Raw genomic sequence first — 16140 nt, 5'->3', positions numbered from 1 at the left:
TCCCTTTCCTCAAAAATATGTGGAACAACCGTACAGGACCAAACTTGGTGTTCTTTTGCAGTTTTTCTTTATCACTTTCTTCGAGGCACTTTATGGCTTGTGCCTTGGACGGGGCACATGGTGTAAGTTACTTATTTTCTATTAATTACTTAAGTGCATTGCAGCACACCACTTTAGTCATGTAGCTAAAATGTTTGAGGAAGGCCACCCAAACAACACTTAATAAAAAGGGGTGTATGTGTATAGGGTGGCAAACCAAGTTGATACTAACAATCAAAAGAAAAGGGGAAAAATACTTATTAGGCCCCATCGGGCTGACTGCAATGCCCGGGCCTGGTCCATTACCTTGTCAGGGCAGGCTGGGTGCGACGAATCTCGGCTGTTTGGATTGACTTCCATGCCCTTGCCCGGCTTGATCCCCAGCCGTAAATATGACAAAATTTTCAAAGTATCTGAGATGTTTGTAACTATGCTTTTGAAAAATATTGTGATTTTATTTATGAGAGAAAACAACACAAAAGTAAAATGCCCTTTTTTTTCTAAATTTTTCAATTTTTTGATTTGCGAGAGAAAACAACATAATAGTAAATTCCCCTACTTTTTTTTTTCAATCTTTTGATGCTTAGATTTTACTTTATATGGAGTATAGTTTGTTGAAGCATGTTAGATGGGTTTCAGGACCGGGTCTGGATCCATACCCGATCCATCGTGTAGCCCTTGTTGGGCCTTACTTAAGGGTTGTAACCCTATTTTTGAGTGGTTAATGAAATCTTAAGAGAGAGAGTGTGTGGTTGCTAGTGGGCGCCAGTTCCTCCTCGTCCGTGGTTTTTTTCCTCTTGCTGAGGGTTTTTCCACGTTACATCGTGTTCATCGTATTCCTTTGTTCTTGATCTTCGTGTTTCTACATGGTATCAGAGCCGTAAGGTTTCGGCGTTACTGATTCGCGTTTTGTTTCTGTTGTGGCCGTGTGAGAGGAGGACTCGTGCTGGTACTGTTCACTGCCCATCGCCCGACGGTTCCAATCACGTGCCGTTACTGTTCGTTGCCCGACGTTGGACATTGCCTGACACTGTGAAGTTCCGGCATCTCTTCCAGCGACGCAGTTGACATTGTTGGAGTTTGCGACGCACTCGTCGCCGTCTGGAGTTTCGGTGTCTCTCTGTTCCGGTGACTCTCTGTTTTTGTCCTGCATGCCGCTGTGAAGTTCTGGTGGACTCAGGCGAAGGCTACTGTGCCCGACGGTGCACCTTCTGCGCCTGAGATTTTTTTTTCTTCGCCCTTCGAAGAGCATCGCCCCAGACCGTCGCTGTCGCCTCTACCAGCACCTAACGTCGCCACTCTGTCCTCTGTTCCTGCTGCCGCTGCCACTAGGGCTGCACAACGAGTCGAGCCAACTCGGGCTCGACTCAAACTCGCCCGGAAAAGCTCGACTCGAACTCGACTCATTTATAAATGAGTCGAGTTCGAGCTCACCCATTAAACTCGAAACGCTACACGAGTCGAGTTCGAGTTGCACGAACTCGACTCGTGTAAACTTGACTCGACTCGTACAAACCGGTTCATGAAACCGGTTTAGGGTTAAAAGTTAAAACGAAATGTCAAAAGCCAATCTTCCCTTCACGTCTTGAATTTCTTCTGGCGTCTCTCTCTCTTCCCGATTTCTCATCTTCCATCGACCACGACCGCGACCGCGAAATCGTCTTCCCTCTTCCGTCGACCATGACCATCAGACGAGACGAGGTCACGAGAGAGGACCAAGGTCCACGGCCTTCGGTCTTCCATGTTCCATCTAGAAGGGGAAGGCCGAAGGGGTGAAGCCGCGAAGCGCGGCAGCCAGCAGCGGAGCAGCCTCTTGGTCTGATTTTTATGCTGAAGAATAGAAGAAGCGCTTGGGTCTCGCTTGCGTGGTCGGTGATGCATGAGCTCTGTCCTGGACTCCCGGTTAGGGTTTATCTTCTCCCTCTTTTTTTTTTGGTTTATAGCTTTGGTCTTTTTTGTGGCTTCCAAATGAATTCATATTCTGGTGGATGGAGGAGTTTGGCTTTTGTGTGTTGAATCTTGTGGTGTTTTCTAGTGGCTTTTATTTTGTTGTTATTGATAGTAAATTCGTTGTTCTCATTTTAGTGTGTTTGTTTTTACATTGATTACATTTTTTTCATCTCTGTTTTGCTGTTATTGTCCTGTCCTCTGTTTTTTTTCATCTCTGTTTTGCTGTTATTGTCCTGTGCTCTGTTTTGCTGTTATTGTCCTGTAGAAAACGAGTTAAGTGAGTTACGCGAGTCGAGCTCGAGCTCGACTTTCTGTAATCGAGTCGAGCTCGAGCTTGTGTTAGGGAGCTCAACTCGAGTTCGAGTCGAGCTCGAGCTCGAGCTCTTTGAGCCAGCCCTAGCTGCCACTGTCGCCGCCGCCATCACTTGACTGCATCGCCTGGAAACGCTGCTGCCATCGGCTGCCTCGCCCGGCAGGTTGTTTCTGTTCAACCCCTGTTTCTGCTGTGGTGGAGTTCTTGTTTTTTGGCCCGTTTGTTCCCTTTTGTTGTTCGTGTTCTGCCGCTGCTACTATTTCTTTTTGCCCTCTTTGTAAGGCAGGTCTGCAATTATGGCAGCCTCTTCCTCGTCGACCGTCAACACTGATCCGAATGAAGTTGTGGCTTATAGAACTGACATTATTCCTGTTCAGGTCACTACCATTCGCCTTACTAAGGAAAATTATCTTAAGTGGACTGCCGCCATCACCATGGGAATAGCTGGTCGAGGCCGTATTGCATATGTGAATGAGAGTAAGGTTGAACCTGATGCAAACAGTATAGCTTGGGATACTTGGTTTCTTGAGGACAGCCAAGTGAAAACTTGGATTGTTAATTCGGTCTCGTCTGATATTCAATCTCTCATTCTTCGTAAGAAGACTGTGAGAGATATGTGGATCATGTTGGAACAAATGTATGGCCAGAAGAAGAGGAAGGTTCGTGTGTATCAACTGATGAAGGATGTGTGTGCTCTCAGGCAAGGGGATCTCTCGGTCGCAGATTTCTATGCAGCTCTAAAATCCAAATGGGAGGATCTTGACTACCATTCCGAGGCTACTTGGCATTGTCATGACGACCAGATGCAGTACGTTGCCAAAGAATGGGAGAATCGGATATTCCTGTTCTTAGCAGGGCTAAGCAACGAATTTGAAAATATCAGGAGTCGGATTCTTAACTCTAAAGAATCCTTCAGTATTGAAGATGTCTACTCCTGTGTTGAGGCTGAAGAACAGAGAAGACTTGTTACCCCTGGGGGGAAGAGGGATCACATACCTTATAATGAGAGATTTGCACTTGTTAGTCATGGTCCGGGTAGTGCTCCCAAACCTCTTCGTAGATGCACTCGCCATACTGTGGATTTCTGTTGGGATCTTCATCCAGAAAAAAGGGGTAACAGGGCGAGATCTTCTAGTGGGAAGACGCCTGTGTCGGAGGATACCAAGTCTAGTGGAGGCAAGGCCTCCATTTCTGTTGAACAGCTTCGTGAACTGTGGGCCTATTTGGGTCGGATCGATGTCAATCCGGCCGAGACATCAGATGAGACGAAGGCTAATCATGCTCTTGCCATTGTAGGGGATAAAGTTAACTCCTACTTGGGAGAATGGATTGTTGACAGTGGTCCTACTCACCACATGACAGGTAACCCTAAATTGTTTCATGAGTATAAGTTGGCTTCTGGAAGGGAACGAGTATCTCTCGTAGATGGTTCCTCTACCTCTGTGGCCGGAGAAGGGAGTCTGTCCTTGTTGGACAAATTTCACGTGCGAGGAGCATTACATGTCCCTTAGCTTCCTTTAAATCTCTTATCAGTTAGTAAACTTACTAAAGAGCTGAATTGTGAACTCATTTTCTCTGCGAATCGTTGTGTTTTGCAGGACTTGGTGACAGGGAAGAGGATTGAGATTGGTTTGGCGTCTGATGGCTTATCTCGTCTTCCCATACGCATGGCCACGGCTCTTATGACAGCGATCAGCAAGACAGAAAAGAGAAGAGAAGATTGTCTTCAGTCCTTTTTGTATTGGCATGAACGCCTTGGGCATTTACCTTTCGGGATTTTGAAACAGTTGTTTCTCGATTTGTGTTCCACTCTGAATTTGTCTTTGATTTCTTGTGATGTATGTTAGTTTGCCAAACATGTGAGGGCTTCGTACCCTATTTCTACTAGTTGTGTTAATGAAGCTTTTTCCTTGGTTCACTCTGATGTGTGAGGGCCTTCGGGAATTCATACCCGTCAAGGGTTTCAATATTTTATTACTTTTATTGATGACTTCTCTAGGACCACCTTTGTGTACTTGTTAAAAGATCGCAGTGAGGTACCTCAAATCATAGAGACATTCATTCTTCTTGTGCAAACTCAATATGATGGAAATGTTAAAAGTTTGCGATCGGATAATGCCCGTGAGTATATGTGTCAGTCAGTTGAGGATTTCCTTCGAAAAAGGGGGATTGTTCATGAGACGTCATGTAGTTATACCCCCCCTCAGAACGGGGTGGCTGAGCGAAAGAACCGCCAGCTCCTTAATGTCACGAGAGCCCTTTTGTTTCAGAGAAATCTTCCCAAACACTATTGGGGTGATGTAGTTCTTACTAGTGCGTACCTCATCAACCGCATGTCAAGTCGTGTGTTGAATGGTCGGACTCCTCATTCCTTACTTTTGGGGAAGTCGTCAACCTTTTCTTCTCCCCCCTCGTGTGTTTGGTTGTGTGTTTTATTCATGATCACAGTCCAAATGTTAAGAAACTTGACCCCCGGTCTATCAAGGGTGTGTTTGTTGGGTATTCTTCCACTCAGAAAGGGTATAGATGTCTTGATCCTATCACTAGTCGAGTTTATGTTACAAGGGATGTTACCTTTTTGGAACATGCCTCTTCCTTTTGTGAGAATCCTCTTCAGGGAGAGAAGTCTGTGGTTAGGGAAGAGTATTCTCACAGTCAATAGATTCAATTTACAAATTTTTTGGATTACAAGAAAGAAGAACCTATCACAATTGATTATCAGTATGAAAGGGGGAAAGGGGGAAAGGATGTTCAGAACCTCTCACAGTTGTTGATATGCCTGAGAAGGAGAAAGGGTGTAACACCGAGACTGAGAAGGAAGGCTTTCGTTTGTTTGGATAGGTCTACTCTAGACGAGGTGCTCGGGCAGAGGAGGTGACTTGTGGTGCGAGGTCTAATTTTAATCCCAATGTCATTCCTTCCCTGGATGAACCAAGTCCTACCTTGAAGACTCAAGATGAGGTTGAAAAAGAAAATGAAGAGCTTCCCATTGCCCTGAGGAAGGGTGTCAGGTCATGTACTCAACACCCAATTGGTAATTTTGTATCTTATTCTAGACTTAGCAAGGATTACAAGTGTTTTGTATCTTCTCTTTCTTTGGCTGTGATTCTCAGGACCGTTGCTGAAGCTCAGAGTGATTCCAAGTGGGTTGATGCTATGAAAAAAGAAATGGAAGCCTTGAGAAGAAACATGACATGTGAAGTTGTGAAGATTCCTGAGGCGGCTCACTTGGTTGGATCCAAGTGGGTGTATACCTATGTCACATAGGTACGGGTGCGGGTACGGGTACGGGTACGGACCATTTTCAAAAAATTTGGGTACGGGGGTACGGCCGTACACACACGGGCATATATATATATATATATATATCAAAAAATTTCAAACAAAATAACATATTAAGTATTAACACTACCACTGCTGCTTTCTACATTCCCACTTCCTGTAGGAGGCAGTATTTCTTTTCCTTTATCAGCCATTACAACTTATGTCTGAACAGAACCTAGCAAATGAGCTGCAACACAACCAATAAAAACAGGGATCATTTGAAATAGATGAATCCTATTCCTATCACAAAACGATATATGACAGATTCACAGCCATAACTAGGGAAGAGCTGCAGTCACCCAAGTGAAAGCTATACAAGCAAAGCTGCATCACTGCATGAAAAGAAGACTTTTCGCCCATACAAATTATTGCTTTTAAACTTGTTTTGAAATGTAACAGCTGCACATGCCAGAGCAACAAGAAGCACGATTTACCAGCACACAAAAGTGACCGCTAGTTAGACAATTAGTTATCTGTTGAAGGAAAAGAACTCTGAACAAGCAAATTCCAATAATGAAACACAAAAGAAAGCTTTAGCCGACAACAAAAACATAATATTCAGACACCAGATACTATATCGATCAAAGTCTCCCACCCATATGCACATACAAATCAAACCCAAATAAGAATAAATGAACAAATCCACCAAACGCTTCATACCATACCGACTACCGAAACATGTAAAAACAAAGAATCTCTCTCTCTCTCTCACACACATCGCCGGTCGTTGCTGGCGGCGATGGGTATTCTGCCTGTCGACGCCGGTCGTCGCTGGCAGCGATGGCAGGGGTGGAGCCACTGAAATGGTTTAAAAATAAAAACAAAAAGACAAAAAATATACCTTGAGAGGTAAGACAGTCTGCCTGTCGTCGCCTCCTACCGTTTGCCGTCGTCGGTCGCCGCTACTGTCGCCATTCCGCCCTCCGTTCGCCGCCGCTGCCGCTGCCTTCGTCATCGGGCTCGTGAGAGGTAAAGAGGAACGAGAAAAGGGTTTCGAGCGAAACCCTTACGATTTTTGTTTTTTTTTAAACGTTAAAATAGATATAAAATTTAAAATGAAATAATCATTAAAAAAATAAGACATTTGGACTCGGTCAAACTTGACCGTGTTCGAAAAAGGTCAGATACGGCCTCCGGTACGTTGACCGTACCCGGTACGGTCAACGCGTACCGGAGCCGTACCCAGCCCCGTACCGGTACCGGTGTCGTACCGGTACCGGTGTCGTACCGGTACCGGTAGGGTACGCCTCCTTTGGAGGCGTACCCGTGTATCATAGTTGTATACCATCAAGTACAAACCAGATGGGAGTGTTGAAAGATACAAAGCTCGTCTTGTGGCCAAGGGGTTTAGTAAAAAATATGGGATTGATTACCTAGAGTCTTTTGCTCCAGTTGCGAAAATGAAGATAGTTAGAGTTGTTATGTCCCTAGCTGTGATGAAGGAGTGGAGGATGTACCAACTCGATGTTAGGAATGCTTTCCTCAATGGTGATCTCGAAGAAGAAGTGTACATACACATGCCCCCAGGATATGAAGGACCAGAGAAATGTTGTAAGCTGAAAAAGGCCTTATATGACCTCAAGCAATCACCCAGAGCATGGTTCGAACGACTCAGATGAGTGATGCAACGCCATGGGTATAATCAAGGGAATGGAGACCACACTCTATTTGTGAAGAAAAAGGAGGGCAGGGTCACTCTTTTACTTGTCTATGTGGATGACATGATTGTCACAAGAGATGATGAGGAGGAGATCATCAAGTTAAAAGTGTTACTGGCTGCTGAATTTGATCTTAAGGATCTTGGCAAACTGAGGTATTTTCTTGGTATTGAAATTGCTACATCTAGAACTGGCCTTGTGCTAAACCAAAGGAAATACACATTAGATTTGTTGGAGGAGACTGGTAAGTTGGGGTGCAGACCTGCTTCTACCCCACTTGATGCTGGACACAAGTTGAGCCTCAGAGAGGGAGAGCTGCTCTGTGAAGAAGCTAAGGGAAGATATCAACGTCTGGTTGGAAAGTTGATTTATCTTACCCTTACAAGACCAGATATCACTTTTGTAGTGAATGTACTAAGTCAATTTATGCATGCACCTACTGATGCACACCTGAAGGCTGTGGACAGAATACTGTGCTATTTGAAGAGAAATCCTGGCAAGGGACTCTTGTATGTGAAACAATAGACTTTAGAGATCGAGGGCTGTTCCGATGTAGACTGGGCAGGTTGTGCTGATACTAGACATTGTGTCTACTTGGAAGGAAACCTTGTTATTTGGAGGAGCAAGAGACAGGATGTGTGTTCTCGATCTAGTGCAGAGGCAAAGTGTAGAGCCATTGCGATGGGAGTGTCAGAGTTACTATGGCTGAAAATATTACTGACTGATATCGGAATAGAGATTGAAGGACCTATGAAGATGTACTACGACAACAAGTCTGCAATCAACTTAGCCAACAACCCTGTACTACACGACAGAACGAAGCATGTTGAGATTGACCGTCACTTTATCCGTGAAAGGATTGATGCTAAAGAGTTAATCTTACCTTACATGAAGTCTGAAGACCAAACTGCTGATGTTCTGACGAAAGCTCTATCTTCGACTTCATTCGAGAGAAATGAATCCAAGTTGGGCATGTTTGATATGTATGCCCAACTTGAGAGGGAGTGTTGAAACATGTTAGATGGGTTTCAGGACCGGGTCTGGATCCATACCCGATCCATCGTATAGCCCTTGTTGGGCCTTACTTAAGGGTTCTAACCCTATTTTTGAGTGGTTAATGAAATCTTAAGAGAGAGAGAGTCTGGTTGCTACTGGGCGCCAGTTCCTCCTCGTCCGTGGTTTTTTTCCTCTTGCTGAAGGTTTTTCCATGTTACATCGTGTTCATCGTTTTCCTTTGTTCTTGATCTTCGTGTTTCTACACAGTTAATGCCATGAAATTTTATGATGTTATGTGTAGCCTTGACTGATGTTCTTTATTGTGATTTCAAACCTAAATATCACATTTTGTACTCATTTGCCTCTTCACAATGTCAATGAATAAATGTTTGATAATGCAACCTTGTTTAGAAACAATACTGGCGCTTTTGACATTATGCTTAGTATGGACCTACGTAAAAAGTAGGCTGTTTTCTTGGACGACTTTATTTGTCATGGCAAGGCATCCATTGCTAAAAAGTTTTCTATACCTTGTATATTGATGAAAAAGATGTGGGGAGTTGATCAAGTTCATGAAGTATATTTGCAGGTGTTCTGCTTCATCTTAACTTGTGCTTTTTTGTTGCTTGTCTTTAGAAGTCGAGTTGCTTCAACATAAAAATGCATCAAATTCTTTTGTTGTGTAATTTCACATTGATTTTTAGGTTTCTTAAATTTAGTGGAATTACAATAAATTCCGTTTAGTATTTTTTTAATTATGGACTTCGAGGTCAGTAGTAATTAGGTTGCAAAACATGCAACAAAGTAATAATGGTTCTTTCCACAAATTCATCTCCTACTTATAAACAATTGCAGAGATCTTCCCTGCCTTTATTGCCATTGACAAATTCACCGCATTGTCTTTCCCTTGTTTCGTGGAACTATTCCTTGAGGTTGGATTTGTCAATTAAAATTGTTTCTGTTCAATGTTTTAATGTGTGAACAAGTATCCTGACAAGAGAGAGAGAGAGAGACTTTTAAATGTCAGAAATCCATTTTTGTGCAGCACATAAAATAACAGAACAATGAGTTTGTCTTAATTGTAGTGTTCAGGTGCTTTTGTAGATGACAATTAAGGCAATGAAGGATGCCTCAATTGCCTATGTAGCCTAAGATGAATTGGGAAGTACCAATATTGAAATGAAGACTAGTCCATTCGATTCTGGACCACACTTCTGCTTAGTAACAGTAGACCTGTATTGATTTCCTGCTTGAATCTTTCCAACAGTTGTAAATCCCTCATGCATCTTGTGACTTGCAGTAAGCCAGTAATACTTATCCGTGCATGCTTGGAAATTCTTTTTTTTTTTTTTGCTGTATAAAATTAATTAGATCAGCTCAGATATCCTTCGTTGCGTAGTTCTCTGTCATTTAGCTTTGCCAAAATATTTTGCTCAATTTGATTTCATTTGTACTGCAGATTGATTGTGATAAAACTATCATGGTCACGTTCAAACATGATGATAAATTTCAGGATGGTGCTGAATGTGCCTTTCAGGTAACTAAAAGATAGTACTGTTCGTAGCATAGCCACAAGCATCATTCTCAGGTTTTTAACAGCGAAGTCTTCCTTGGGCATTTTTCAGCCAAATTGTTTTCCTCAGGAAAATTTCAGGTAAATATCAGAAAATTTTTGAAAAATGAAAAAAATGCTAATAGGCGTTTAAAAAATTAGATAAAATGATAAAACAATGCCTCAATGATAATAAGAATGATATAAATCATTTAATTTAAGTCTAAAGGTGAATCCATGATGTAATTAACCTTTTAAAAAAAAAGAAAAACTCAAAAAAACACGAGAAAAATGGGAAAACACACAAAAAATGTGATACAAATGCAATGAATATATTTTTCAGATTTTTTCAAAAAGTCGTATTTGTTTTGGGCTATGTTTTTCTTGTTAATACCGTGATATTTTTGAAAATATGACGATATTTATGTCTATGGTTCTTACATAGTGGACTCGCCAAATTTTAAGTACCTAATGTCATCTATTATATAATTATTTTTACAGTCACTTTGTTAGTTGGCATATTTTATGTGTTATTTACTTTTTTGTTGTTTTTCTGCCATCCAGTGTGCCCTTCTGTATACTACAGTTTATGGACAGAGAAGAATTCGTGTCACTACCTTATCTCTTCCATGTACAAGTGTGCTTAGTAATCTATTTCGTGCTGCTGATTTGGATGCTCAGTTCACTTGTTTCTTGAAGCAAGGTAATCAAAAGAAAGCTTTTCGCATAATGCTGGAAATACGTTTTCCGTTCCGTGGTTCCAACTATGCTTACGGGGCCACCACCTTTTGAACTAATGACATGAAGTGTGGGTCTGTAAGTGGTCGAAAAGTGGGTAGCGTGCTAGGTATTAGGCTACTAGCTTTTCTATTGGTTAAATAGTAGATAGATTCTAAATGTTGTAAAAAATTGAATGTGAAGTTATTTCAGAATATTACAAAAAAATCAACAATGTTTTCTCCTTAAAAAGTCTGCTGTGTATGTACTTTAAGTATATGTTTTCCATTCATTATTTCTTTTAAAACTAAAACTATTTTGAACTTTATCAGTAGGTTTTGAAGAAACTTAGTAGAAAACTCATAATTTTGTGAATCTTTTTATATCTATTATTTTGAATTTTTTGAATTTCCAACACTTTCCTGATGAAAACGATGTCCTTTTTGAAAAACTTCTGGAAAGTGGAAATGTTGCTTGATAAACAATATTATGAGAATGATATGTGTACATAGATACACACATGCATGTATAGATATTTGTCTTCCAATTTCTAATGAATGCGTACCTAATATTGCTGTTTGTTTCTTTTTAAATGTTTATGTTTCCTTCTGTCTGCTATGTCTAAGAAGTGCTTCGGCTTTGTCTATTACAGCTGGAAATGACATCCCTACAACTCCTCTTGTTCAAGTCAGGGACCAAGTAACAAACCTCTGCATCAATATACTATCTTCATATCGCAAATTTTGCGCAACTGTTTCATCATCTGGGCAGTTGATTCTACCTGAAGCACTTAAGCTTTTGCCTCTGTATACATTAGGTACATCTCGTAATGCCTGAGTGATTCTTTTTTCTCATCGATTGATTTAGTCTGTTGTCTTCCTGTATATTCCAGAGAGTCATTACTGTGTACAGTGTCCTAGGCTTCTAGTATCTGTTTTAGTGTCTTGTAAAAAGAGTCAATAGTGTGCCTTGGCGGTGTTCATATCATCTACCTGTCAGCTTTCACTCAAATGTTTTCTTTTGATGTGTCATGACAATTTTTTACATTGATAATCCTCTTTCAAGGCGCTCTTTTCCTTTCACATAGAAGTAATACTTCCATATTTTCCTTGGTGTTTTTCAAATGTTCTTTTGCTGCTTTGTATAATTTTTTTGTTCCTTTTTCCTTTCGAAATGGTGGATATTCTTTTATAGTAGGTGGCATTATTTTTTTAAATGTAGGTAAGATTTGAGAAAGAGACAAAAAGGAAGAATCACAGGAATATTAACTTCTAAGTTCTATCCTAGGTCACATGGATCCGGGTACGGCGGTAAGGCTTCGGACACGGCAATTTTGAAAATTGTGGGTACGCGGTACAGCAAATTTTATATTCTCAAAAATGATAAAATGAAAAAAAAAACATTAATAGTCTTATAATCCACAAAAAAATCTCAAAATTGAAGAAAATGGGAGGAATATATAGAATCTTAGTGGAAGGGAAATATAAAAGAAGGGAAAAATCAAAATTAGAGAAAAAATGAAGTTTGAAAATATAATTTTAAATGTTTAAAATGCAGCCGTACCCAGCTGTATCCACATACCCCTGTCGCCAAATCCACATACCGACACATGTGGCTGCGCAACTTAGTCGTACCCGTGTCACATTGCTTCTGTCTGTGTTGTATTGGACTCACTGAATGTGGTCTCTAGCCTGATCAATTCCCACTTTTCTAGTCTTTTATGTTTGTTTGTGCACTTGTATGTAGATGACTCTTCCTTTGTCCAGATATTTTTGGGCTTGTAATGTACGTATATGTGGTGGAAGGCTCCCAAAGCCCTTAACATCTGGATCCAGAGGAATCGGGAGATCCATCCTGTTTTGCAGTGGTTGGGCAGTTTTTGTTAGCCTACAATCTTTTTCTTTTGCTTGACGGGTTCCCGATGCAACCCCTTTCTCCATCTCCTAGTCTCACCTCTCCCCTTCTTGATCACTAGTACTAACTAGTTGACCTAGTTAATTGACTGGTCCATCGCTCTATGAACTATATGGCAATAGTCTAGTTAGCTGTCTACCAACTAAGGTAACTAGTTGGATAGTTGGCTATCTATTTGCATTAAGTTAACAGCACAATTTTTGTCTGCATTTGTTCTATTTTGAACATGAAAATAACATCTAAGAACAGGAGTGGAAAATATAAAATATAAATGTTGGCTTCGACTGGTGATCTTTATGTTGCTTTCTTTCTTTTATATATATATATATATAAAGTACTATGTTACATCAACACAACAACATGGGTGTTGCAGTGCTGTTGACATGATTGGGCATGGTGTGGTGCCAAATTTGGTTTATTTATCAGTTTATGTCTCATGAATAGAGCTAACAACTATATTGTTTGTTTCCCTAGATCTTATTTTGTCAAACACATAGACACAGTCAGACAGACAAGTTTTTGAAATTGCTCTGCATTCATACTCACGAGGCACACCTGTGCCCCGGGTGGTATGTTTTTTGTAGGTAGTGGTATCTAGGCTGAATGCCTAGGTCCACCTAGGTGGCTTCTTGGGCTGTTCCAGTTAGTTACTCAATGGAAAAAGGTTTGAATAATGCAAAGTTTAAGACCATTATTCTAACCTTATGGAATTTGATCTTTGTATCCAATTTTATATTTTCTTTATCCTGCTAATTTGGAATTTTCATGTTCTTTTGTATGGTTAAATTTTGTGAAAAACAGCATAGACAATGGTAGGGAATCAGGTGGCATAGGAGTCAGTGTATAGGGATCCATGACGAGTCGGCTTGAGCTTGACTTGTTTATTGAATGAGTCAAGTTCAAGTCAAAAACAAAACTTGTTTCTCTTAAGTACTTTAGCTCAAGCCAGGCAAGCTGGTTATTTGGGTAAGCTTGTTTAAAACCTCTATATACCATATCTTTCACAGTATAGCACAGAACAGTTATTTTGGTGTCTTCTTTCTCTTTTTTTGTCTGTTTAAAAGTGGAAAGTCACTTCAAATCATCTTGTTGCCTTTCAATTTAAAATAAAAAATGTTCTTTTTTAATGCTTGGTGTTACAACCCGCAGTCCTTGAGAGAGAAAAAAGTTATCATTAATAATCCTAATCTCAATAATAAAGAGATTAGGGCTGCGGTAAAGTCTTACAAATAACATCAATGTAAAATAACAAAAATATTAAAGAGAACTCCTATCTTTTAAATATTGCATAGGACCACCTAGTGTTTTAACACTTCCTCTAAGTTGGAGCATAGATATTAATCATGCTCAGCTTGTCGCAACATCTAGAGAAATTATCAATAGGAAGAGCTTTGGTGAAAACATCTGCAGCTTGATCTTTAGATGATACGGGATGGTGGCTATCATTCCTCCTTGAACGAATGTAGTGGCAGCCCACTTTAAGATGTTTTGTCCTCTCATGGAAAACTGAATTGTTTGCAATGTAGGTGACTGCTCTATTATCACAATACATCTTCATTGGAGGAGGGACTGATACAGGTTAATCAGCATGGATTTAGGCTTTTAGCCATGACATTTCAGCCGTAATTTGAGTCATAGCTATGTACTCAGATTTTGCACTAGATCCAGATACCACTCCTTGCGTTTTTCTTCTCCAAGATATAAGTTGGTCAGCCACAAATATACATAATCTTATGGTAGACTTTTTGTCTTTGACTGAGCCTGTATAGTTTGCATTGTTGTCGGCTTCCACTTTCAAGAACTTGCCTTTTGTGAACAAAATTCCTCTCCTTGGAGATGATTTTAAATAATTGACTACCATTAATGTTGCATCACAATAAACTTTCCTAGGTCTATCCATGAACTGACTCAAATTTCACATTGCAAAGCTAATGTCTGCACTGGTCATAGTAATATAAATGAGCTTGCCAATGAAGGATATGTATGATTGTGAATCCACTAATTTTGAGTGGTTATCATGAATATGTATGCGTGGATCATAGGCGGAGTGGCAGGTTTAGTTCATAGCATCCTAGTATCCTACAGCAAATCCAGTACATACTTTCATTGGGACAACATCTTCCCTGCCGCATGCAATCTCTATACCCAGGAAATATCGTTGTTGATCAAGATCTTTCGTTACAATGTATTTTTGAAGGAACAACTTTTCTTGATCGGAGTCACATGTCACTATAATATCATCAACATAGACTACTAAAATAGTCATACATTTGGAATTCTTCTTGATAAAGAGTGATCAAGTGGGGATCTCTCAAATCCGCACTTTTGAAACTACCTCAAAAATTTTGTGGAACCACGCATGAGGACTCTGCTTGAGTCCATTATAGCCTTCCTGAGTTTGCACACTTCTCTACAAATCACCGGATACCATGTTACAACTAGCAGTCCTTGAGAGAGAGCAAAGTTATCATTAACTAATCCTAATTTTAATAATAAATAGATTAGAGTTGTGGTAAAGTTTTACAAATAACATCAATGTAAAATGGCAAAAAGATTAAAGAGAACTCCTATCTTTTAAATATTGCTAAGGACCACCTAATGACTTCAAGTTTATAATTCTAACACTGCTTGTTTGGGCTAAACTTGATTTTGGCCATTCCGAGCTAGAGCATGTTCATTTGAGTTGATCTCAAGCTGGGTCCATTATGTGCAGATCTTATGTTTTGACTCTTAAATCTTTAGTTATTATACTTCACCATATGTTTAATTTAGTCTCATTATTGGGTTAAGCTCAATTAGGCTAGTTAAAGTTAATAAATAGACCATTCTTCAATACACATTTCACATGACAAGGCTTTACCCTTGTAGACGTTTTTTTTTTCCTCTTCCCTCTACTTTGCTTTGTTTCCCCCTTTCCTTTTCACTTCCCACTTGCTTCCTGATTTGCTTTCGGTTCAATTTATTTCACTTATTAATTGATTTCTTGTTCAATTCCCAGTCCTTTCCAATTCATTTTTTCCTGGCTTCCTGAAAGGTTTTAGGTTTTTTTTTTCTCTTGCTGCACTTCATGCTTCTTCTCTATACATATGTAACTTTAGTTTATTTGTTGATGTTGTTGGCTAATAATTCACTGTATCGTCATTTATTGCATTACGTTGCTTATGGATCTCTAGTGTTTTGAATTATCTTGTTCTAATCAATTCTAAATGGAAAATACTATTATTAAACGTCTGATTTTGGACCTGGTGGCAGTTATGAAACACATTTTTGTACACCTAGGCCTATAAACTTGGCCATATCTATTATCAAACGCCGAAGATGTTAATGCTTGTGAGCCCATCTTGTTTTTCACATAGAATATGTAGCAAAAACAGTACAATTACGTTTCTGGGAGTTGTTTCATCAAAAGGCATGTCCTATCTGATGTTATAGTTTATGTGATTGTGTATAAAGTTGTGGCAATACCCTGGGGAATTTTATAATTTCTGTCAGATAAATTCATATTTGGAAATCAAATGCATTTGGTCTGTTGTGTAAGATTCAGATTAAGAAAGGTGGCCTGGTTTGATTCCAGTTTCCAGAGCCAGAGGCTCCTTTTGCATATTCTTTTGCATTGAATCCTTAGGTCTTCTCTTGATTTGTATCCTTATGTATTTATTTCAGAATTTTGAGGAGCA

At 40.0% G+C, this 16140-nt stretch overlaps 1 protein-coding gene across 2 annotated transcripts in view; it reads left to right on the top strand.

Annotated features, from left to right (window-relative positions):
• LOC116256062 (protein transport protein Sec24-like At4g32640) overlaps window positions 1-16140 on the top strand; it is a 63791-nt gene that overhangs the window by 44283 nt on the left and 3368 nt on the right. For both annotated transcript variants that reach the window (XM_031632216.2, XM_031632215.2), the window contains exons 17-19: window positions 9740-9817; window positions 10397-10535; window positions 11202-11366. In XM_031632216.2, coding sequence (XP_031488076.1) covers window positions 9740-9817; window positions 10397-10535; window positions 11202-11366 — 382 coding nt within the window. The remainder of the gene's footprint in view (window positions 1-9739; window positions 9818-10396; window positions 10536-11201; window positions 11367-16140) is intronic.

The sequence above is a fragment of the Nymphaea colorata genome, chromosome 6 (assembly GCF_008831285.2).
Source record: "Nymphaea colorata isolate Beijing-Zhang1983 chromosome 6, ASM883128v2, whole genome shotgun sequence".
Classification (NCBI taxonomy): Eukaryota; Viridiplantae; Streptophyta; class Magnoliopsida; order Nymphaeales; family Nymphaeaceae; genus Nymphaea; species Nymphaea colorata.
Note: the sequence above shows the minus strand (reverse complement) of the source record. Positions and strands in the feature narration are given on the sequence as shown.